Genomic DNA, 24,018 nt, shown 5'->3' on the forward strand with positions numbered 1-24,018 from the left:
AGTGTTCTCAAATTAACTATCCATAATTGTAACACCCTCTTACTTGGTATTATTGATCGGTTAGTGCCTCCACCGAGTCTTTACTACACTTAGGGTAAATACTGAGATATACGTACCAGGGGTGATTCAGGTCACCCTTACCTATAGTTCCATGGTGATATTTAATCTGATAAATACAAACAGACAATTGATTATAGAAATGGAAATTATTGATTACACAATGACAATCAGGGGCAGGCTGGGCTGGGGGCTGGTCCCATAGTGGGCTACACTGGGCTGGGTCACAAGGCCACCTACATTATTATGTTCCTAATAGGCTGCTGAGTCAAGTCTTGCCCCCGGCCACTCCCCCCCTCCAGGGCTAAAATTTGCCAGCCCTCCACTGATGACAACAGTGGTGAATACTATACAGCATATCCCAGAGTTTAATACATACAATGTATACAGAAAGTAACATGTGATCTACATCATTTAACTACTCTCTTGGATCATATAATATTACACCCTAAATCACTCATTTATAACTAGTCAACACTAAACTTGCACATAACTAATTTGATTGTTACGTGGCTAAGTGGTTAGCACTTCTGCCTTACAGCACTGGGGTCGTGAGTTCAATTCCCGACTATGGCCTTATCTGTGTGGAATTTGTATGTTCTCCCCGTGTTTGCGTGGGTTTCCTCCGGGTGCTCCAGTTTCCTCCCACACTCCAAAAACATACTGGTAGATTAATTGGCTGCTAACAAATTGACCCTAGTCTCTCTCTGTCTGTGTGTATGTTATGGAATGTAGACTGTAAGCTCCAATGGGGCAGGGACTGATGTAAGTGAGTTCTCTGTACAGCGCTGCGGAATTAGTGGCGCTATATAAATAAATGGTGATGATGATGATAATAATTGTTCTTTATAAACTGTTACTTTAATACTTTACACTATGTATGAAATCACTGGTCTTATACTATATCATATATATTCTTACAATATATTTACAGAGTTGATGTAGAAACCTACCCGATTGACACAATATTGACTGTTTATGGTTAATATTATATGAATTAAGCAATACAATATACTTATATTGTAGTGAGTAAAAAAGTGTGTCCGATTCTGTTCTCTTCGGAATTCAGCTGGAAGGAGTCAATAGTTGACATGGTCTGAATAGATGTATTCTTAGATCTTAGTGACAGCTGGAGAAACTTCATATTTAGGTTTAAGAAAGGTCAATGCAGAGCACAATAAAGTGCAGTGAGATTGACGATGCCAAAATATATGTTGTAAACAATGTTGATCTAAGTTGTTCTTTATCTCAAGATAGCTAATGTGAATTAGAAACTTGTTAACCATATTAGGAAACTGTAAAATAAGAGTAAAGGTCATTACAATGCTTGAGGAGTCTTCTACTCTGATGTGAAGGCAATAAAGACTTCACATATACTTCAGAGGACTTTGTACCATATGGGCCCAATGGGAATGAAAGTGAATGGAAAGTAACCCCAATTTGACCACTGTGTGTGTGTGTCACATATATAATATCATACTTGCCAACTCTCCCGGAAAGTCCGGGAGACTCCCGAAATTCGGGTCAGGGGGAGATGGCATTTCTCCTGCATCCCGGATTTCACCGAGAATCGCGTCATTTGACGCAATTCTTGGTGAATCACGCCATTTTGGAGGGCGGGAGGGGGCGGGACGAGGCCAATCGCGTCACTTTGGCCCCGCCCCCCGCGACGCAAATTACGTTTTCACGGGGGGTGGGGGCCAAAATGACGCGATTTGCGCGGCCCTCCAGTCTCGCCCCCTCTCCTGGAAACAAGTTTCCGGGAGTTGGCAACTATGTATAATATATATATATATATATATATATATATATATATATATATATATATATATAATCACCCTTGAATGGCCATTGGTGGACTTATTGAGAGTTGAGGTGTTTAACCATTACAATGCTGAGGTGTCCAGTATAGTCGCCACACTGAACATATCCTTTCAATATTGTTGCCACATTCCATAGCCTTTCATCTAATCCCTCGAAAAAGAAATTATAAACCATATATATTATTTAAATCTCACTTGTTAAATCATAACATCTTTACAGTTCATAACACTGGACACTATGGGGTATATTTACTAAACTGCGGGTTTGAAAAAGTGGAGATGTTACCTATAGCAACCAGATTCTAGCTGTCATTTTGTAGAATGCACTAAATAAATGACAACTAGATTCTGATTGGTTGCTATAGACAACATCTCCAGTTTTTCAAATCCGCAGTTTAGTAAATCTAGCCCTATATATTTATGTGTTCATTTTTTTACTACAGTGAGTGAGGTAAAAGGTTATTATAATATAATACAACTGTGTTTGAAGTAAAATCTTAGGGCTAGATTTACTAAGCTGCGGGTTTGAAAAAGTGGGGATGTTGCCTATAGCAACCAATCAGATTATAGCTGTCATTTTGTAGATGGTAGTAAATAAATGAAAGCTAGAATCTAATTGGTTGCTATAGGCAACATCCCCACTTTTTTAAACCCGCAGCTTAGTAAATCTAGCCCTTAGTCTATTTATCTCTAAATCCAGGTTTTTTTTATAGAAAGGAAAACTACTGTAGTTCAGGTACATAAACATCTGTAGGCAAATTACACACACTGTTTACTACTGAACTGTGGGTTGATACACTTACTGACGTATTCCTGACACACAGATTCTCATCCTTGTGGTCTGAGGTGTCTCTATAGCTTTTCCTCTATTTGTATCAATCACTATCTTCCTAGTCTATCACAATATCCTCATTTCATATACTATATTGCTAAATTCTCATCAATGTTCCTCTTCCTTGCCTCTCACATGTCCTCCCCCTTCTCTCTTGTTCGCCTCCATTCAACTTTCTCAACTGTCTCGCCTTCTCCTGCTCCCTGTCATCTAATCGTTATCTTTACTTTATCTCAACACATTCCTCATACACACTTCTTCAAAAGAACTTGATTCTTCAGAAGCCCATAACACTATGATTGGGAACAATGAAGCCAGGGAACTGGTTCTAATAATTCCTAGCTGCAGCACTTGAAAAGAAATGAGAAATAGTCTTACAGGGGATGTCAACTTTATTATTATTATTATTTATGTATATGGTGCTAATCATATTACGCTATGCTGAACATACAAACTCCACAGAGATAGGTCCCTGGTGGGAGAAGAACTCATGATCCCAGCACTGTGAAGCAACAGTACTAACCACTGAGCCACCATCCTGCACTTTTTTTATATTCTTTCACCCCTACATAGCAGTTAGGTGGGGGTCTCTCTTTTAGCATACATGTGAGATGGGAAATAACAGATCATATGAAAAAAACAGGAACATACTAGGTAGACAAAGTAAATATAGACATGAATGCAAAGGGAGCCCTGCTCATGAGATCTTTTACAATCCAGTCGTAAGAGAGTACAAAAGCGAGTGTGGCTCAGAGTGGAGCTTGGGACTGTTCTGAGGGTGGAGCAGTGTGATTAGTATAGCAGGGAGTAGGGTAATCTCTAATAAAGAGATGGGTTATCGGGCAACTTTTATAGATTTGAAGGCTGGTGGAGAGACTGATTGGGTGTTATAGGAAATTGCATAAGTGGGAAGCAGCACAGGAGAAGTCTTGAAGGTGGGGTGAGTGGTGGTTACCAGAGACAATGTGATGTCAGAGGTAGAGTATTGCAAGACGAGATTTAAGATCTATGAAAGGGCGGTGTTGTTAAGAGCTTTGTAAGTGAAGGTGATTAACCTGGATTGGATTCTGGAGAACAGGAGGAGGGAGTATAGTGATTACTAGAGTGGTGCAAAGGATGTGGAGCAGCAAGAGAGTCAGACGAATCTGCCGCTGCATTGTACATGGATAGAAACGGAGACAGGTGGGTGAGGAGGAGGCCAGATATTAGAATATGAATGTGCTAGAAATTCCCAGCCTCCACTTCTATATCCATAATTCCATTCCCACCTGTAGGTAGAAGTACTTAATTTACTTATCAGACATTTGTTTAAATGGGGGGAGAGTGGGAGGAAGCAGAACACTCAAAGACCACTCTTGGTTCCCTGCTGTGTGCAAACAAATGCACTTTCTCTGATGAACTGTCCTCATAGAAAAGACAGAAGATTATATTACATATGTCTTAATCATACTTGCCAACTCTCCCGGAATGTCCGGTAGACTCCCGCATTTTGCGAGAGTCTCCCGGACTCCCGGGCGAGTGTGGCAATCTCCCGAATTCTGCCCACTTCACTAGGAAGTGCCCCACTTCCTAGTGAAGTGGGCAGAATTAGATCCCAAACGCCGCGATTCCCGATGAATCGCAGCGTTTAGCCACGCCCCCTGCTGTCAAATGACGCAATTTTCGTCATAACGTCACAGGGGGCGGGGCCGAAATGACGCAATTTGCGCGGCCGCGCCCCCCTCCACTGGCTGGCTCCCGGAAGGGAGCTGAAGAAAGTAGGCAAGTATGGTCTTAATGATATTATTAGTTACTATAGAATTGACAGGCAGCATTCTCATGAATACTGGATCAGCCCAAAAAATGGCCACTTTAACTGTGTGTAGTTGACACTTTAAGGCTAGAAAAATACAGTGACATTTTAGATTCAATAAAGCACAAAGCTGATACCAGTCTCTGCCTCCTGAAACTAAAGCAGCGGTCATTGCACGCTACCCACTTCAAGCAGTTGTTCAGAGTCTAGCATTCAAAACCTAGTATTGCTATTTTTAGTCACAGCACAGTATCCATTTCAGTTTGTGTTTACTCTGGTTGTTTTCTCCTGTCATGCTGTTCATTTAGTTACTGATCGTTTGACCCTTTCTTCAACACAGCAAAATCTCATTTAAAACCCACGTGTATTTGAAGAGTCATGGGTGTAGAATTTATCAGGCTGCAGGTTTGAAAAAGTGGAGATGTTGCCTATAGCAACCAATCAGATTTTAGTTATCATTTATTTAGTACATTCTACAAAATGACAGCTAGAATCTGATTGGTTGCTGTAGGCAACATACTTTTTCAAACCCGCAGCTTGATAAATTTACCCCATGAAGTCATGGGGGGGTATTCAATTGTTAGCGTTAACGCTAACAAAGGAGCGCTCAAAAAATCTTACCGTTAATACGGTAATTACCCGCGGAATTTCAGCTCGCAGCCCCCTGAGCGGCGAGCTGAAATTCCGCGAGTAAACTAACGTATTAACGCTTTTCGCGCGCAATATTACCGTATAAACGGTAATATTTTTTGAGCGCTCGTTTTTCAGTGTTAACGCTGACAATTGAATACCCCCCTTAGAGTCATTATAACTCCACAGAGGTACCTAGGGCTGACATCTTAGCCATGGAAAACACATCACCGTATTGTTTTTATGATTTTGAATTAGTACTGTAAATACAGACGTGGATATACGGTACGTAGAAACTAGCTAAACCTTTCTGACACGTCTTTCTCAATTGTAATCCACAAAATCAGAGCAGCATTATAGTTACATATATAAAATCAACAATAATTATGTTAACGTATGACTCGTTACCTAGACACATCTGAGACAGGCATTATATCTACTGCAACAGTGCTCATGGGAATGCAACATGATATTAGTGATGTGATAGGCTGCATTATTATAAATATTTGGCCGGCCCACAAAATGGCTGCCTCCACGAGGGCATGATAAATTATAACAAAAAGCAACAGTCATACATTTATAAAGCTTTAAATTGCGTATCTCTGTTATAGCTGAGAGAAACTGCACTAAAATGTTACTCCATGAAAATCTATTTTGGTGTATCTAACCCCCAAAGTTATAAAGGTTCTGTTGTTTTTATTTGAAATTGCTTGAAGGTAAATAATAGACTGGATTCTGCCTTTGTACAGTATTTCAAAAAGAATATATCTGTCCCTTAAATTACAACAAACACAGTGTGTGTTTTATTGGCATTATTTTTTATCTACAAGCAGAAGCCTTAGCTTTTTATTACCAACTTGCCGTGTTAGTTCCTGTGCCTCTTGGTAATTTCCTGTGGCACTCTAAACTACCTTACAAGGATAAATAGTTACACAAGTATTCTGCAAGTATTCTGCAATTGTGAATTAAAAAAAACATATGTTTATTCAGCTATACAAACACAAATGTTTCCTCTGTCTGTTTCACATTTTATTGATCTACAGTAATAATTACTCTTTATTCATGGCATGGAGCTTGATCCCTAGGCAAAACCCTTCATTTAAGATAATTAATATCAATACGCGTACAAATGTTAGCTTCAAGACTACCCTGCCAACTGCACATAAACTGTATCAAGCTGTATGATACAAAACACTGTATTTTTTGTATGAAATTGATACCCAGTCCGCAACTGAGGCAGATGTTGGGCAGCAGGGTGGCTCAGTGGCTAGCACTTCTGCCTCACAGCACTGGGGTCATGAGTTCAATTCTGGACCATGCCCTTATCTGTGTGGAGTTTGTATGTTCTCCCTGTGTTTGCGTGGGTTTCCCTCCGGGTGCTCCGGTTTCCTCCCACACTCCACAAACATACTGGTAGGTTAATTGGCTGCTATCAAATTGACCCTAGTCCCTCTCTGTCTGTCTTTGGGCGTATGTTAGGGAATTTAGACTGTAAGCTCCAATGGGGCAGGGACTGATGTGAGTTCTCTGTACAGCGCTGCGGAATTAGTGGCGCTATATAAATAAATGATGATGATGATGATGATGTTTGTAATGACCCAGTTGAGAGAACTCAAGAGCGGTGGCTCTCAAATCCGGTGACGGAGACACGATGTTCTGGCATCTTGTGCCACATAGAATCCGTAGCTCTCATTCACTGTCGTGTGTCACTCTGGGGGGGTTCAGTACGCCGTACCTGTCTGGCTGATGAGTTCTAAATGCCTTGTGACGCCAACCTTTACTAAATATACATTTAAAACATGCCTAACTATTGAAAATGGCAACATTATTCACAGCATACATACAAAGTGTTAAATACGAACAGGAACCTAAAAAAACACACACTAGTGAATATAACTTCTACGATGCTTTCATATAGTGTTCCAGTGAAAGTCCCACAAAAAAACACATTCAGGTCTATTTACTAACACATGTCGTCATGACATATCAATAAAATGTTGCAGAGGCCACTTCGCCGGCAACCGTATTGCTGCTTCAAGGTGACTTCTAATATGCGTTATAATTTACAGTAGAGGGTGCGCTATTCCATACAGAACACAAGTTTTCCTAATAGACATTGAAGTGATGACATCGGAATTCACCAACAATTATATCAGAGCTTACCATTTTTACAGATATTATTTACATGAGTGTATATTTGTATTGTTTTGTGCATTTTTGGACAGTATGTATTATAGGAGAATATTAAGGCCTCCGCGTTGCCACTCAAATAATACAGTTTAAATAATACAGGTTACTGGAGCAGACTGATATCAAAATATGACATTGGTGGCAGTTTAACTTGTGATGTCTATGTCCAGAAATAGAAAATACAGGATACATTGCATTGTGCTTAGTGTCCAGAGTATGACAATTATTCATGCAATGCTTGTGAATCTTAACATATGTGATGAACGATCATGTTGATGCATACGAGTAATGTGAGGACTTTTTATAGAAAAGAAACTTATGACAACAATGTCCTGAAGTTTTACAGAGTTTCATTGGTACAGACAGACATTAGAATAAAGAGGCAGCAAATAGTTTATTTATTTCTTGGTTTAATCCATACATGCCAACTCTCCCGGAAAGTCCGGGAGACTCCCGAAATTCGGGTCAGTCTCCCGGGCAAGCTGGCATTTCTCCCGCATCCCAGTCTCACACTCAGTGAATCGCGCCATTTTGGAGGGCGGGAGGGGGCGGGACGAGGCCAATCGCGTAATTTTGGCCCCGGTTTCACGGGGGGGGGGCAAAATGACGCGATTCAGTCACGCCCCCTCTCCCGGAAACAAGTTTCCGGGAGTTGGTAAGTATGGTTTAATCACATGCACATGATGTAGCTTAACAAGCTGGGTGTATGATTTTACTTTCCTATAGAGGCCCACTGCTAACATCGTCCTGTGTCTTTAGTTGGGGTTGTAAGCCCTTTAGACAGAACATATAGGGGATAATTTACAGGTTAACGAATTTGTGTCCAAAACATATATGGAAAATTTGTGCACTTACAACTCAAAATGAATGTTAGAATGTGTCCGCATGAAAATGGTCGCGGATTGTAGCTGTTTGTCCCCTTGCATTACCTGTAAACAGCCCAAGCTATGAGCGCTGGTGCTTGGCTCATTTTTGGGTAGTGACAGAAATGCGTCTTTAACACTACTATGATCTGTGCTGATCAGCAGACGGATCTTTGCTCCAGGGGTGGAGCTCCCACATAAGACACACCTTCTTTCAGGCGTATCTGCTAATGTTCCAGTTCTAATTGTGTCGTAATTCTGGTAACACACCCTTACTGTACTGGACCGATGCTTGCCTGCACCTTGATGCAAGTCAAGGATACACAAAAACACTACATACACATGTATGCATTTTAGGTGCATATGCGCAACATGAGCCTCATTCTGTACAGCCTACATACAGCCGAAATTCAGATTCTGTAAGGTCAGAAAGTGCTCAGATGTTCAGTTAAGAAGGAAGATGCTTTCGCTTATATACAAGATGGAAATTCTATGAAGTCACAATAGCTTTGAGCTGATCATTGACTTAAAGAAAAACCTGCAGTCATTCGGTGAATAATTTGTGTGTTGTGAAGATTCTAATACTTCAATTGACTACACACTGGTTAATCCATGTTAATCCTAGTTTTAATGCTCATAATGGGCAGGTTGGTATAAACCTGTGAGTGCTTGGAATAGTCCAGTTTACTACAAGTTGTTCTACACCTGGGAGCGTTTGAATGTTCTGATTAGCTACACCTTGTATGAGCCCTATGAACATTCTAATATCCTGATTAGCTACAGCTTGTATGAGTCCTCTGAACATTCTAATATCCTGATTAGCTACAGCTTGTATGAGTCCTCTGAACATTCTAATATCCTGATTAGCTACAGCTTGTATGAGTCCTCTGAACATTCTAATATCCTGATTAGCTACAGCTTGTATAAGTCCTCTGAACATTCTAATATCCTGATTAGCTACAGCTTGTATAAGTCCTCTGAACATTCTAATGCACTGTGGTTGTTGTCATAAGTGCTACTGTGTTCTCTATTGTCACTATTGGTAGATTCAATACAACCTTGTTCTCACATTAGCCGGCATGTCAACCAGTTAAATGCAGATTACGCCGCATCTAACCGCAGCCTAGGCTTCGCTACACTACACTGAATGTACTGGAAAGAGATGTACACACTGTTCATTATAAAGATGTCACCCAAGGCTGAAATAGGAATGGGGCATTCTGCAGCCACTCTATTGAGCTGCCATTTATAAACAGTGGCAGAACACAACACCCACCCAATATATAAAAGAAAAAGATGAAGGAAAGAAAAAACCCATCCACCAGCCACTCACTGTTCACCAAAGAGAGTGTTCTCCAGTGAGTGCAGGGCTTCTCCTCCTGCACCTCCTCTCCTGAACACCACTGAGCTTTACGTCAGTCAGGAGCACTGCGGAGGATCGGTGGTGGGAGAGACACAACTCTGCCCAGCATGACGCTCATATCCTAATCACTTTCAGTCCTGCTGCCCAGAGCCAGATACCATTTAAAACCAAAAGCCTAGATAAGTCGTTATTAGTGGTAATCATGGAATCAACACACTGCACAAGTCTAAATTACACACCAATCAGATAGCTGTCCAATCAACATTAATGTCACACTGCAATGATCGATTGGTGGGGCTCAGACACTTCAGAGGTCCTGAACTTGGGAGCTTTGCTTGGGGAGAGGCTAATCCTCAGCATAACATACTTAGCTGCAGTTCTTCCTTACGGCTGAATCTATCCCATAGCTACTAATTTTTGAGCCCTGACATAAAATACCAAATTTTAATAATATCTGAGGCTCCAATATGAGGATATTTTAATTTAGACAACGGTATCTCTTTAAGACTATTTAAATATATAGAAATATATAATAAGAGCAGCCTGCCATGTAAGTATATGTTTTCCCCTTTAAATATACATATATATTTCTTTACTCCCTTCGGTTTTCTCATATCTGCTCTTCAAATAACTATCAATTAACCTTTGGGAATCTCTTCCAAGTTATACTGGATTTTTGATACATAATAAATGTTTGAGAGACCTGGCACAGAGTTAAAACCTGTGTTCTTAAGCTCCAAGTCGGGATATAGCAGTTTGAGCTCATATGAGGGCCAGGGAGCTGCAGTGTATCAGGAATGACTTACGGCTTAGTCTAAGGTGCATCTATCATTAGCACAGGTGTGTATGTAGAACTGGCCCACACCTGCTCATCACTGGATTATCATGGTACATTATGTAAGGACAATGTTCCAATGGTTAAAGTAAGTGTATTGTTAAAATACAAGCAGTTAATGAAATATATACACAGTAACTCTCACAAATGTGTACACAAATATATATATACTTAAATAATACACAGTCAGAACATCAGAAAAGTATTAGCTCTGTATACAATCAGCAGACAGCAGATTACACTGTACAGTAAAGTCACTGGTGTTGCAATAACTGAAAGTGACTAACAGCAGAATCATATGACCGTGGACTTTCCTACATTAGATTCATGTACAATTATAACACATATATGTAGCAATAAGTAATCTGTCTATTTTAGTAATTAACTCCTGTTGTAACCACCGTATTCCATAAATGTGAAACTTACTCTGGTATTGGACAGATAAAATACCTATAAAAGGTTTCATGTCACCTGGAATACAAGGGAAGAAACTTTTCACCCAAGGCCAGATTCCCATCTTTGAACTCTGTTGGACCACAACCCTGCACTATACACCACAACCCTGCACTATACACCACAACTCTGCACTACACACCACAACTCTGCACTACACACCACAACCCTGCACTATACACCACAACCCTGCACTATGCACCACAACCCTGCACTATACACCACAACCCTGCACTATACACCACAACCCTGCACTATACACCACAACCCTGCACTATACACCACAACCCTGCACTACACACCACAACCCTGCACTATACACCACAACTCTGCACTACACACCACAACCCTGCACTATACACCACAACCCTGCACTACACACCACAACCCTGCACTATACACCACAACCCTGCACTACACACCACAACCCTGCACTATACACCACAACCCTGCACTACACACCACAACCCTGCACTATACACCACAACCCTGCACTATACACCACAACTCTGCACTACACACCACAACCCTGCACTATACTCCACAACTCTGCACTACACACCACAACCCTGCACTATACACCACAACCCTGCACTACACACCACAACCCTGCACTATACACCACAACTCTGCACTACACACCACAACCCTGCACTATACTCCACAACTCTGCACTACACACCACAACCCTGCACTATACACCACAACCCTGCACTACACACCACAACCCTGCACTATACACCACAACCCTGCACTACACACCACAACCCTGCACTATACACCACAACCCTGCACTATACACCACAACCCTGCACTATACACCACAACCCTGCACTACACACCACAACCCTGCACTATACACCACAACCCTGCACTATACTCCACAACCCTGCACTACACACCACAACCCCGCACTAGGCACCACAACCCCACACTATGCACCACAACCCTGCACTATACACCACAACCCTGCACTATGCACCACAACCCTGCACTATACACCACAACCCTGCACTACACACCACAACCCTGCACTATACACCACAACCCTGCACTATACACCACAACCCCGCACTAGGCACCACAACCCCACACTATGCACCACAACCCTGCACTATACACCACAACCCTGCACTATGCACCACAACCCCGCACTAGGCACGACAACCCGCCACTATGCACCACAACCCTGCACTGTACACCACAACCCCGCACTATGCACCACAACCCCGCACCATGCACCACAACCCTGCACTATACATCACAACCCTGCACTATAAATCACAACCCTGCACTATACATCACAACCCTGCACTATACATCACAACCCTGCACTATACATCACAACCCTGCAGTATACACCACAACCCTGCACTACACACCACAACCCTGCACTATACACCACAACCCTGCACTATACACCACAACCCTGCACTATACTCCACAACCCTGCACTATACTCCACAACCCTGCACTATACACCACAACCCTGCACTATACACCACAACCCTGCACTACACACCACAACCCTGCACTATACACCACAACCCTGCACTACACACCACAACCCTGCACTACACACCACAACCCTGCACTATACTCCACAACCCCGCACTAGGCACCACAACCCCACACTATGCACCACAACCCTGCACTATACACCACAACCCTGCACTATACACCACAACCCTGCACTACACACCACAACCCTGCACTATACACCACAACCCTGCACTATACACCACAACCCTGCACTATACTCCACAACCCTGCACTATACACCACAACCCCGCACTAGGCACCACAACCCCACACTATGCACCACAACCCTGCACTATACACCACAACCCTGCACTATGCACCACAACCCCGCACTAGGCACCACAACCCGCCACTATGCACCACAACCCTGCACTGTACACCACAACCCCGCACTATGCACCACAACCCCGCACTATACACCACAACCCCGCACCATGCACCACAACCCTGCAGTATACACCACAACCCTCAACTACATACCACAACCCTGCACTATACATCACAACCCTGCACTATAAATCACAACCCTGCACTATACATCACAACCCTGCACTATACATCACAACCCTGCAGTATACACCACAACCCTGCACTATACATCACAACCCTGCACTATACATCACAACCCTGCACTATACATCACAACCCTGCACTATACACCACAACCCTGCAGTATACACCACAACCCTCAACTACACAACACAACCCCGCACTATACATCACAACCCTGCACTATACTCCACTGACACTTTTACAAAGATAATTTTATACCTTCAATGCCCTGTCCTCAGAAAACCCCACATCAGTTCAAACTTCTTTGCTGGTGAAGGTTAGGGTGGGTACACACTATACAAAATTTCTCCAGATGCGACATCTTTAACAATTTTACCAATAATTAAAAAAAGTCCCCTCAGCATACTGATTCAGCACACACTAACCACGTTTTACAAGATTTACCTTCAGATCTGTGCTCTTTATCTGTCATAACCATTGGCTGAAAAGATGGTGACTCTGCACACTCCATAGAGATCTATGGACACTGCCGGTCCTGAATGCATACACACTGCAGGATTGGAACAATGTCATCCCATCATTAAACGAGATTTTTAGTTCGGTTTATGAATGAAAAAAAATGAAACGATAGAATAAGCTTTGGAGCGATTCATTGGAGCGTACACACTAATGTGATATTTTGCCGAATGCTCGTTTATCGTGTGATTGGCCCGATAATTGGCAGAAAACACTGTAGTGTGTAACCACCTTTATATACACTGTGTGTGAAGCGGGCCACCTTCCATTCTCTGATGCCCACAGGCATATGCCTATTCTCACCAGTGCTACATGCTTCACTCTACTTTTACTTTCCCCAACTTGCAGAAACAAAAAGAAAATAATTACTGAATTATTCCAATCAATCTGTTTTCCAGCATGTAAATCAGAATAAGGTTATACACAGACTTGTGACAATAATCACTTTGTATCTTGAACACCTAAGACAACTTCAAGCAACCAGATTTCTCTTATTGGATCCTGAACACCTTTTTTGGTAAAAATGTTGTATGGTTGTGCCAATGGATATCCTGTATTCACTAAAGGCGGTGGACTTCTACAATGCTTTAATGCTCTATTGCCAGATAAGGACATCTGACTTGAAAAGGGACCTGTGCATCCCAAAAAATGGATAAATGAATAAAAAATCAGCAGTAGTTTTGCAGAATTCCAGATTTGTAGTGATGTTTTTGTGAATACAAACTTCATGTAACTAACTTGTTTTATGATGTCATAAGTGAACATTAGTTAAATTTCATGGACACGTCCATATTGGAAACAAGAGGCAATACATACACAACACCTGTCATTATGACGTCATACCAATTACTTCCATTCTAGATAAAACTGTCACTAGCAGTTTCCAGATTATTTCATATAGTTTGTGCAAAGTTGTCTCAGTCAATTTGTTCTTCCCATCAGGAACATTTGAAATCACAAAAACAAATTGTTACCTCTTTCTCTATTTTCAGGAGTTTTTTTACAGCCACCTCCTTTTCTTGCGATAGCCATTGTGCTCTGTAAACGCTCCCAAAGCTTCCACCTCCACAGCTTTCAAAGAACTGCAGGTCGTTAAATTTAATTTGAACAAACGAAGCAGTTAAGGACGACATCTCATAATGACAAAGGTTCCAAGATACGACCTGCAATACAAACAAAGGCATTTAGACACAGCCCGCCTCCCATAGACAAACATATCTATATGTCATGATGGATGATAGGCATGTGGCTAGTGCTGACACCATACAGTGTTTTTTTTTAGATTACTCAGCATAGCAGGATAACATAGGATACTGAAAGCATTCGCTGACTAATTGGGACCCCAAGAGATCTGCTGCAGGTATTGATGGTAGGATTGGGGTTGAGGGCAGTTTGAAGACATTTCCATCATCTATGATTATGTCGTAATTAATGATTGGCTTTTTTTCATACAAATGCCAAAATGCAGCAGCCACAGTTAGTTAATCATTACTGACTCTAATCACATTTTCATGGGTAAGCTTGCCCTTTAAAATGCTTTATAATGAATTTACACACTTCTCTGCATACGTTTAACTCATAAGAGGTCTACTAATAAGAAACATATAAATAAACCTTTAAACATATATATTTTTTGTCCATGGAAAATAATTTCAAGAAGAAAATATTACTATAAAACCCAGAATGTTTATCATGACAGACATTTTAACACCATTACTTGACTATCTATACAATATAACATTACTGCAATGATTACTGTTCTCTTTACACTATATAACTATTTCCCCTGCTACCGAGTACCGGTTTGCATCACCTCAGTCACGTGATCTGTGAGCAGTTGGCCAAAATGGGATTTGATATAAATGCAACGGTCTGTTGGGTTGCCACAATTTTTTTTATGTCACCACTGTGGCATATGACAAAATATTAACCTAAATGGCAGTCTTAAATGTTTGCAGGCTGCATGCAACAAAAACATACCTGAAGTACAACAGAACCTCCTCTACCCCAGCAAAAAAAACCAGGACAAATCACATGGCTGCTTTTGTTTTGCCTAAGCAATTTATTGTAAGCCGAAAAACAATAAAACCTGCACATAGCCTACCCTCAGAGACTGACCTACTTCAATCACCATTTATATTATCATTTCCTACACTATAAGACTACTCAGTCTACGAGCTAGCACAAACATGGCAATTGTTGCTAATGTTTAGAAAAACATTCCTGGTTCATAGTGCAGCTATTCTTGAACGCTGCCAAAAAATTATACAAACTCAAATAAGCAAAAATAAACTTACAGTGAAATTTTCTCCAGAGGGGGAAAAAAAAATAAGCTTTAGCAGGACTGCGGAGATAGATCCTGAGTGTTCTATCCCATGGGACACATCACAGCATAATTACCGTAATGTTCTTATATAGCAGGACACAATCGTACAAGCAGCTGGCTTGCCAGCAGGTCTTCTAGAGTGCTGGTGACTGGAAAGTACACTTTCAACTGTCAGCTTGCATAGCTGTTCTGGAATCTGAGGCATGCCATAGCCCATTGCTGTGCTCACGACACAATATAGTCCAACACATGAACATTCTAGCTCATTTACAGCAATAGCAGTGACAAACAGCTCATGTCCAGCATTCTTACACTAGTGATGTAGCAGGACCACTATGCTTCTCATTTTAAGGGGGAACTCATTTTCCTTTTACACAATGAAGCTAAAACACAAGATAAATTCTCTGGTACATGAGGTATGATTCCAAGAACGGATCTTACGTTTGTACCAGATGACTGGGTCACGTCCCTTTTCTTTTTTTAGCTGTTCATACTTTCTGCATCATTTATCATTTACTGACTTGTGTTAGCTACATCCATTAAAAGTATATATTAAAAAGAAAATCCATCTGACAAGATTTCATTAGTGCCTTACAAACATGTTGTAATACATCCATAGGAATTGGTGCACCATGGGCGCAGCTGTAGAATTAAACTCTTCCCTAACAAAAGTGTGGGCCACGCCCCCTTTCCACAATGCTGTCACTCAAACCTGAGACATCTATGGGACAACATTTGTAAACAAACTAAGAGTCACACAGTGCAGCTGTTCATATAGCGTATATACGGGAAAGAAACACCTTCATTGTAGCCACATTGACAGCTCTAGTGTCAGCCACTTTATACATTGTTTAATTATATTTTGTCTCTGTTTAATTCTGCCCCCTGCTCCTCCTGATCTTATTCCTTAAGTCCAGAGATTGTTCTCATCAGCTGTAAACTGGCCAGGGCACCTTACCTATTATATATTGTCAGTGGACGTTCATATTATGCACGTTTGCAGTAATGTCCCATAGGCAAACCGATGGGGGGTTTCCAAGTGTCTGGAAATCCCCTCACAGCATGAAGCACTGTATGCTTGAGGTGGCTTGCCCCGTGTATATGATTGGGAAAGGAATTGCCCGTGTATATGATGTGGATAAGAAGAGTTGGAGAGCAGCCAAACACTGCTATAGTCACGCCCCCATGTGTGCAGGTCACGCCCACTGGCGGCGTAGCGTGGAAACCCCTCTCTACAAATCCTGCGTTTGCCCCTGTGTCCTGTAGGATTAATCGCTAACACTGTTTTTTATTAATGATAAAATTACACATTATGATTGTTAATGGGCCCCATTGCCCATTCCTCATTGCTAACTACATAGCAGATATCCCATTGCTAGTCAAATGACACAGGCACCATTGCAGACATGTTGTTCAGACCCAGGGATATTCCAATTCATGAGTCAGAAACTCATCTCAGGTATCAGATGAGTTTCTCAGCAGTCTGCTTCCTCTATGTCCCCAGTACCTGAGATGACTTCTAACTCTGTTACTACAGGAGGAAATGCAAAGTGACACACTCCTGGTTTCCCTATACGTGAATCATGCTGGTGACTGATAGCCGCAGTAGTGTAAAGCTCCCACTGGTCAATGTCACCATGTATTGGAGACAGGACATAGCAGGAGGGAAAGGAACAGCTCAGTGTGTGGTGCAAGAATGCCCATAACCAAATGCCATTGCAAGGAAAACCCACTGCTATCCACATTGTACAGATGTGTATATATATATATATATTGCCAGCCAATGGATGATGATGACATGATTGTCATCATCATCATCATCATCTAATTATATAGATTCCGCAGCATTGTACAGAGATCTCACTCAAATACATTGCACAAGGTTCCTTTTATTTTTTGAATCTCCCCCTAAGTGTTACCTTCTTCTATGTCGCTTGCTTCTTGCCTGTGTTACATGTGATGGATTTACCAGCAAAATAATAGCTTAGGTTTGTACTCACATGCCTGAACGTCGACCACAGGTATATGACACATATTGACATAGTTCAATAGAAACATTATGACACATTAATTAAAAACACTTACTATACATACCTCCCAACATAATAAACAATGAAGAGGTTTACACTCTAAGGACCCATAAGGGCTGTAACACTAAGGGCCCATTCACATGTAGGTGCATGTAGAGTGATTTTACTGCGCCTGCTGCACACGCAGCGCTATGTAAATGGGGGAAGGGGTGCTGACATCATGATCGCGTTGTACATGTTGCACTCTCAGTTAGGCTGGGTACACACTACAGTGTTTTCAGCCGATTATTGGGCCAAACGATAAACGACCGTTCAGCCCGATATCACATTAGTGTGTACGCTCCGTCGATGAACGATTATCGTTCCAAAACACATTGTATCATTTCATTTGATTTTTGAACCGGACTAAAGATGACATTCAACGATGGAGCGATATTGTTCCAATCCTGCAGTGTGTATGCACTCACGACCGGCAGTGTCCATAGATCTCTATGGAGTGTGCAGAGTCACCATCTTTTCAGCTGGTTATGACAGATGAAGACCACAGATCTGACAGTAAATCGTGTAAATTGTGTATAGCGTGTACACTGGAATCAGAATGCTGATCAGGACTGTCAGTCATTGGTAAAATCATTGTTGATATCGCATCGGTAGAAATGTTGTATAGCGAGTACCCAGCCTTAGCCACAACAGTCATTATCGTTCACCAATCTGATGGGTGTGAGCGGGAGGACGAATGAGAAGCTGCATGCGCCATGCTTGTGTCGCACACCAGTGTTTTTGCTTCATGCAGCCATTTCTCTTGCGCACTAGTCAGGAGGGCAGAGGGCATGGCGATTGTGTTCACACTACCGAGGAATACAGCTGAGAGGTCCAGTGCACTATGAACACTGCATGTAGAAAATATGTGTGGACAAGCCCAAAACTCACAAAATACCCCGGGTGTAAGTTACTGTACTGAATATAGAAGCCAGTTAGTAGCTGGATGGGATGTATGCCCCAAAATAAAAAGAGGGACAGCTTGGATCAAGAGAAAGAAAAAGGGAATCAGGGACCATAAGAGAGACGCTCTATACAGGGGGTGAATAGTGCACTGCCGACCCCATATCAGGATATACGTGGGGCCTGGCAGAGCCATTCCTCCTGAGGCTCCCAGAGCGGCAACTTCTGAGCGCATCTGATGCAGCACATGCGCTGGACTGCCGAAGTACCACAAAAGGCCTCTGCTGTACTGAGAGCAAAGCAGGGGCATTATGTGGAGGAACGGGGGTTACAGCGGAGAGCGTGGGCCTCGGAGATGGGGGCAATCCAGCATTACTCTGCACACAATAGTTACACCCCCGGATCTATATTTGTAGAAGGCAGTATGTAAGTAGTTACTGAACTTTTCATTTTTTGCATCCTTCATCCCCGGATTACATCAACAGATGCAGCACACCGTTCATTTCCTGTATTCACAAAGACTAACCCAACAGCACACGACAGGTTTCTATTTGTCCTAGCAGGATATGTGTTTTTAATGACATGTTTTCTGGTCACTGCTGGCTCGGAGATAGATTAAGTGTTTTGCACACCTAAGCCAGCTCCCAGTCATCTTACAGGAATACGTCACAGGAAAATGTGATTGCAGAAGCACATGTACAAGTAATACTATTATAATAATGCAATAACCTTAAATGACATTACAAAACCGTGGTCTCGAGAAGGCTCGTAAACAGGTGTGGGAATAAATGGGGAGATTGTTCTTTTTGGCCAGTGAAGACAGATTTCCATTCTCCACACTTTTGGACTTCGTTCTGATGAAATCTTTGCTGTATTTGGTGGGCTTGTTAAACATTTAAACTCGGTGTAATTGCATCCAGGCTAAATAATTATTTTCAATGGCCTGATCTGACTTCGCACTTAAATCTATTACTATATAAATGTTAAATACGTATTATTTCCCATTACTGCAAGGGCACTGCTCTAAAGCTATCAATTATCATCATCATTTTTTTATATAGCGCCACTAATTCCGCAGTGCTGTACAGAGAACTCATTCACATCAGTCCCTGCCCCATTGGAGCTTACAGTCTAAATTCCCTAATATAGATACACACTCACACAGACAGACAGACAGAGGGAGACAGACAAGGAGAGACTAGGGTCAATTTTGATAGCAGCCAATTAACCTACCAGTATGTTTTTGGAGTGTGGGAGGAAACCGGAGCACCTGGAGGAAACCCACGCAAACACAGGGAGAACATACAAACTCCACACAGATAAGGCCATGGTCGGAAATCGAACTCGTGAGCCCAGCGCGCTGTGAGGCAGAAGTACTAACCACTGAGCCACCGTGCTGCGCAATTATATGTTATGCTACCCCAGAGATAGCAAAATGGCAAATCCCACATAATAAATTGCCCACTACACATAGTGGGTAGAACCAATATTCATGTAGCTAATCAATTCAGTAGGAACTATTGACATAATTGATTCAAAAGTAACTTTGCCGTTGATGCCGTTGGTTCCTGTCACAGTTTATGACATACTTTGCAGTTAAAAAGACAAGCAAGACTATAGATAAAGTGCTCACAGCAATATCACAAGTTTCTTTTATTATTAAATTACAGAGGCTTGGTTTATAGTAGCGGCAGCTGCAGAAAAGACCACGGGTATTTTATTATTACCATGGGTGTGCCATAAAATTACAAGTCCTTAAAAAAAATGAAACCTCCCAAGATATATTAAAAAAAATTGTGACAAAAAACATCCCATGCACATTCCAGGCAAACACCACCCACTTTCACTCCAACCACATCCCAATTTTACTTAATGGAATGGAAATCATTTCAAACAATGCCTTGTAGCCCCTGAACGGTGGTTAGCTGATATTTCTATTACCTTTTGTAGCTGAGCAGTTGTAGGTCAGTTTGCCACCTCATTTTAATGGAGGGCTCATGATGTACCACTGGCAGGCTGCACACCTCTCAACATTCCTAAATGTATAACTGGACAAACTAGACTAGAACCGGGATAGGGTGAGTGGTTACGCTACATGGTGGCGTGCCACCTCTCCCCAGGGGCGTGCTCAGTGCTTCCAAAGCATTGGTCCGCCACCAGCCCCCCTTCTCCTAAACACAACATTACAATGCCACGCGCATCTGCTTCTATCAGCGGGAAATACTGGACAACTGTCCTGGAATCAGGACAAAAGTCCTGTCCCGCAGCACTGTTCCTTCAAAGCGTGATCAGTTGGGAGGTGTGCCTTAGCCATTACTAGTTTTCACTTGGCCACATCCCAATTCCACTAAGCTACCCCCTCCAATAACTGGGCTCTCCATCTAAAGATTAAAAGAGCCAAGCAACTGGACAGCCACAAGGTGCCATCATCTGATCTAGAATATCAATAATCAGTAATGCAAATTATGCACAAATAAATAAAAAAACACCTTTGTATTTCATGATCTGCATTTTTAGTTCATTCCATAGCATTGGTTATGAATGTAGAAATGTATGTTGATCATAAATTCTAAATTCCAGAAGACTGCGCTACATCCAAACCTTAATCTCTGATATTGGCACAAATTGTTGCACTATCTTTCTCCTTTTGGGGCCTATTTATTAAACCTAATTTTCATGTCAATTCCCCGAAAACTGCTGTTTTCATGGAATAGACACCAATTGAAGTATTTTCCTCATCTATCAACAGTGCATCACAGATATCTGCTGCTTTGCACTTTTTTTCCGCAAAATATTGCAGTCCCCATAGAAGTCTATGGGTACTGCTATGTACCGCAATTTAACAATGAATAAAACTGTACCGTTTAACACATACGGTAATGTACACCAGCTCAGACTGCTGTACATCACCGTTTCTGCTACTTTTCAGCACTGTTCAGCTCTGCTCCGAAGAGCAGAGCTTTACAGCGCATTTGTGGAGGGATCACATCTTCCTCCCTTTCACACAGCGCATGTGTGGAGGGATCACATGATCCTCCCTGTAACACAGCGCATGTGTGGACGGATCACATGATCCTCCCTGTCACACAGCGCATGTGTGGAGGGATCACATGATCCTCCCTGTCACACAGCGCATATGTGGAGGGATCACATGATCCTCCCTGTAACACAGCGCATGTGTGGAGGGATCACATGATCCTCCCTGTAACACAGCGCATGTGTGGACGGATCACATGATCCTCCCTGTCACACAGCGCATGTGTGGAGGGATCACATGATCCTCCCTGTCACCAGGGCCTGATTAAGGGTTCTGGCCGCCCTAGGCTAATACGGCCGCAGCGCCCCCCCCCCCCCCCTCCTCCGAATATATAGGTGTATAGGAACACTCCTGAATATGAATGTTCAGGTGTATTCTCCAGCATTCAAATTTAGACAGATTGTGCCATTGTCTCTTACCTGTTCTTGCTCTTCTCTCTTGCAACTTTGTTATCCTCTCGCTGGCTTCTGGAAAGTTGGCGTCCTGTTTTGAAAATGCAAAAATGTATTATAATGCAAACCCTGAATGATTAGGCCCTTTAGTTAAAAGGAAACACTCCATTATGGCCAGCTAAAAGTACCCCATTGGACAGGCATATATAAGCAATATCTGAATATTTGTTGTCAATCAAATACAAACCTCTACCAGCCCCATCTCACTAATATTTAGTATTCTAGTGATTGCTGAGACCACCCATGTGACCACCACACAATCATGAGATTCTGCCCCCCCAAAGCTGCTGTATTTTTTAAATACCCCCTGCAGCCATTTTCCTTAACCACAACCCCCCCACAGCCATTTTCCTTAACCCCTGCTGCAGCCATTTTCTTTACCTCCCACCCTGCATCCATCCCCCTTGCAGCTATTTTCCTTACCTCCACTCTGCTAGCAAAGCTATCCCCCCCGTCACATCAAAACTCCCCCAGTCACATATATCAGCCCCCCTCCTCTGCCCTCCTTCATACATATCAACCTCTCTCCCCCCCTATAGATTTTCATGGCAGCCCCCCCTCCCACCCTCTAGATTTGTATGACAGTCCCCCTCTCCCTCCCTATACATATGCATGACAGTCCCCCCTCTCCCTCCCTATAGATATGCAGGGTAGTCCCCCCCCTCCCTATAGATATGCAGGGTAGTTCCCCCCCCCTCTCCATAGATATGCAGTGTAGTTCCCCCCCTCCCTATAAATATGCAGGGTAGTTCCCCCCTCCCTATAGATATGCAGGGCAGTTCTCCCCCTCCCTATAGATATGCAGGGCAGTTCCCCCCCTCCTTATAGATATGCAGGGCAGTTCCCCCCCTCCCTATAGATATGCAGGGCAGTTCCCCCCCTCCCTATAGATATGCAGGGCAGTTCCCCCCCTCCCTATAGATATGCAGGGCAGTTCCCCCCCTCCCTATAAATATGCAGGGCAGTTCCCCCCTCCCTATAGATATGCAGGGCAGTTCCCCCCCCCTCCCTATAGATATGCAGGGCAGTTCCCCCCCCCTCCCTATAGATATGCAGGGCAGTTCCCCCCCCCTCCCTATAGATATGCAGGGCAGTTCCCCCCCCTCCCTATAGATATGCAGGGCAGTTCCCCCACCCTCCCTATAGATATGCAGGGCAGTTCCCCCCCTCCCTATAGATATGCAGGGCAGTTCCCCCCCCTCCCTATAGATATGCAGGGCAGTTCCCCCCCTCCCTATAGATATGCAGGGCAGTTCCCCCCCTCCCTATAGATATGCAGGGCAGTTCCCCCCCCCCTCCCTATAGATATGCAGGGCAGTTCCCCCCCTCCCTATAGATATGCAGGGCAGTTCCCCCCCCTCCCTATAGATATGCAGGGCAGTTCCCCCCCCCTCCCTATAGATATGCAGGGCAGTTCCCCCTTCAATTACCTGTAGTTGTGCCAGTGTCGCTCCTCTCCTCAGATCAGCAGATAGGAAGTGAAGACGTCCTGCTTCCTGTCTGCTGCACAGCAACAGGCAGCCTGGCGATTGGCTGTGTGTTGCTAACCACTGACCACCATTGCTTTTGATTGTCGAGCCCTCCACCCCCCCGCGGCGACCCCCCGCGGCTACCCCCCCTCCCCCACCCCGAAAAAAAAATTAATGAAGGGGAAAAAAAAAAAAATACCCACAGTGCCGCGCCCCCCGGGACCCAGCGCCCCAGGCTGCAGCCTGGTCAGCCTAGTGGTTGATCAGGCCCTGCCTGTCACACAGCGCATGTGTGGAGGGATCACATGATCCTCCCTGTCACACAGCGCATATGTGGAGGGATCACATGATCC

The 24,018-nt window shown here is 43.0% G+C and overlaps 1 protein-coding gene across 5 annotated transcripts in view; it reads right to left on the reverse strand.

Annotated features, from left to right (window-relative positions):
• MAP3K20 (mitogen-activated protein kinase kinase kinase 20) overlaps positions 1-24,018 on the reverse strand; it is a 151,750-nt gene that overhangs the window by 111,733 nt on the left and 15,999 nt on the right. For 3 of the 5 annotated variants that reach the window (XM_075180617.1, XM_075180619.1, XM_075180620.1), the window contains exon 2: positions 14,384-14,572. In XM_075180617.1, coding sequence (XP_075036718.1) covers positions 14,384-14,542 — 159 coding nt within the window. In that variant the 5' untranslated portion in view covers positions 14,543-14,572. Of the gene's footprint in view, positions 1-14,383; positions 14,573-15,706; positions 15,846-24,018 lie in introns of those variants that run through there. The other 2 variants (XM_075180618.1, XM_075180621.1) reach the window with 2 other exon arrangements.

The sequence above is a fragment of the Mixophyes fleayi genome, chromosome 7, assembly GCF_038048845.1.
Source record: "Mixophyes fleayi isolate aMixFle1 chromosome 7, aMixFle1.hap1, whole genome shotgun sequence".
Classification (NCBI taxonomy): Eukaryota; Metazoa; Chordata; class Amphibia; order Anura; family Limnodynastidae; genus Mixophyes; species Mixophyes fleayi.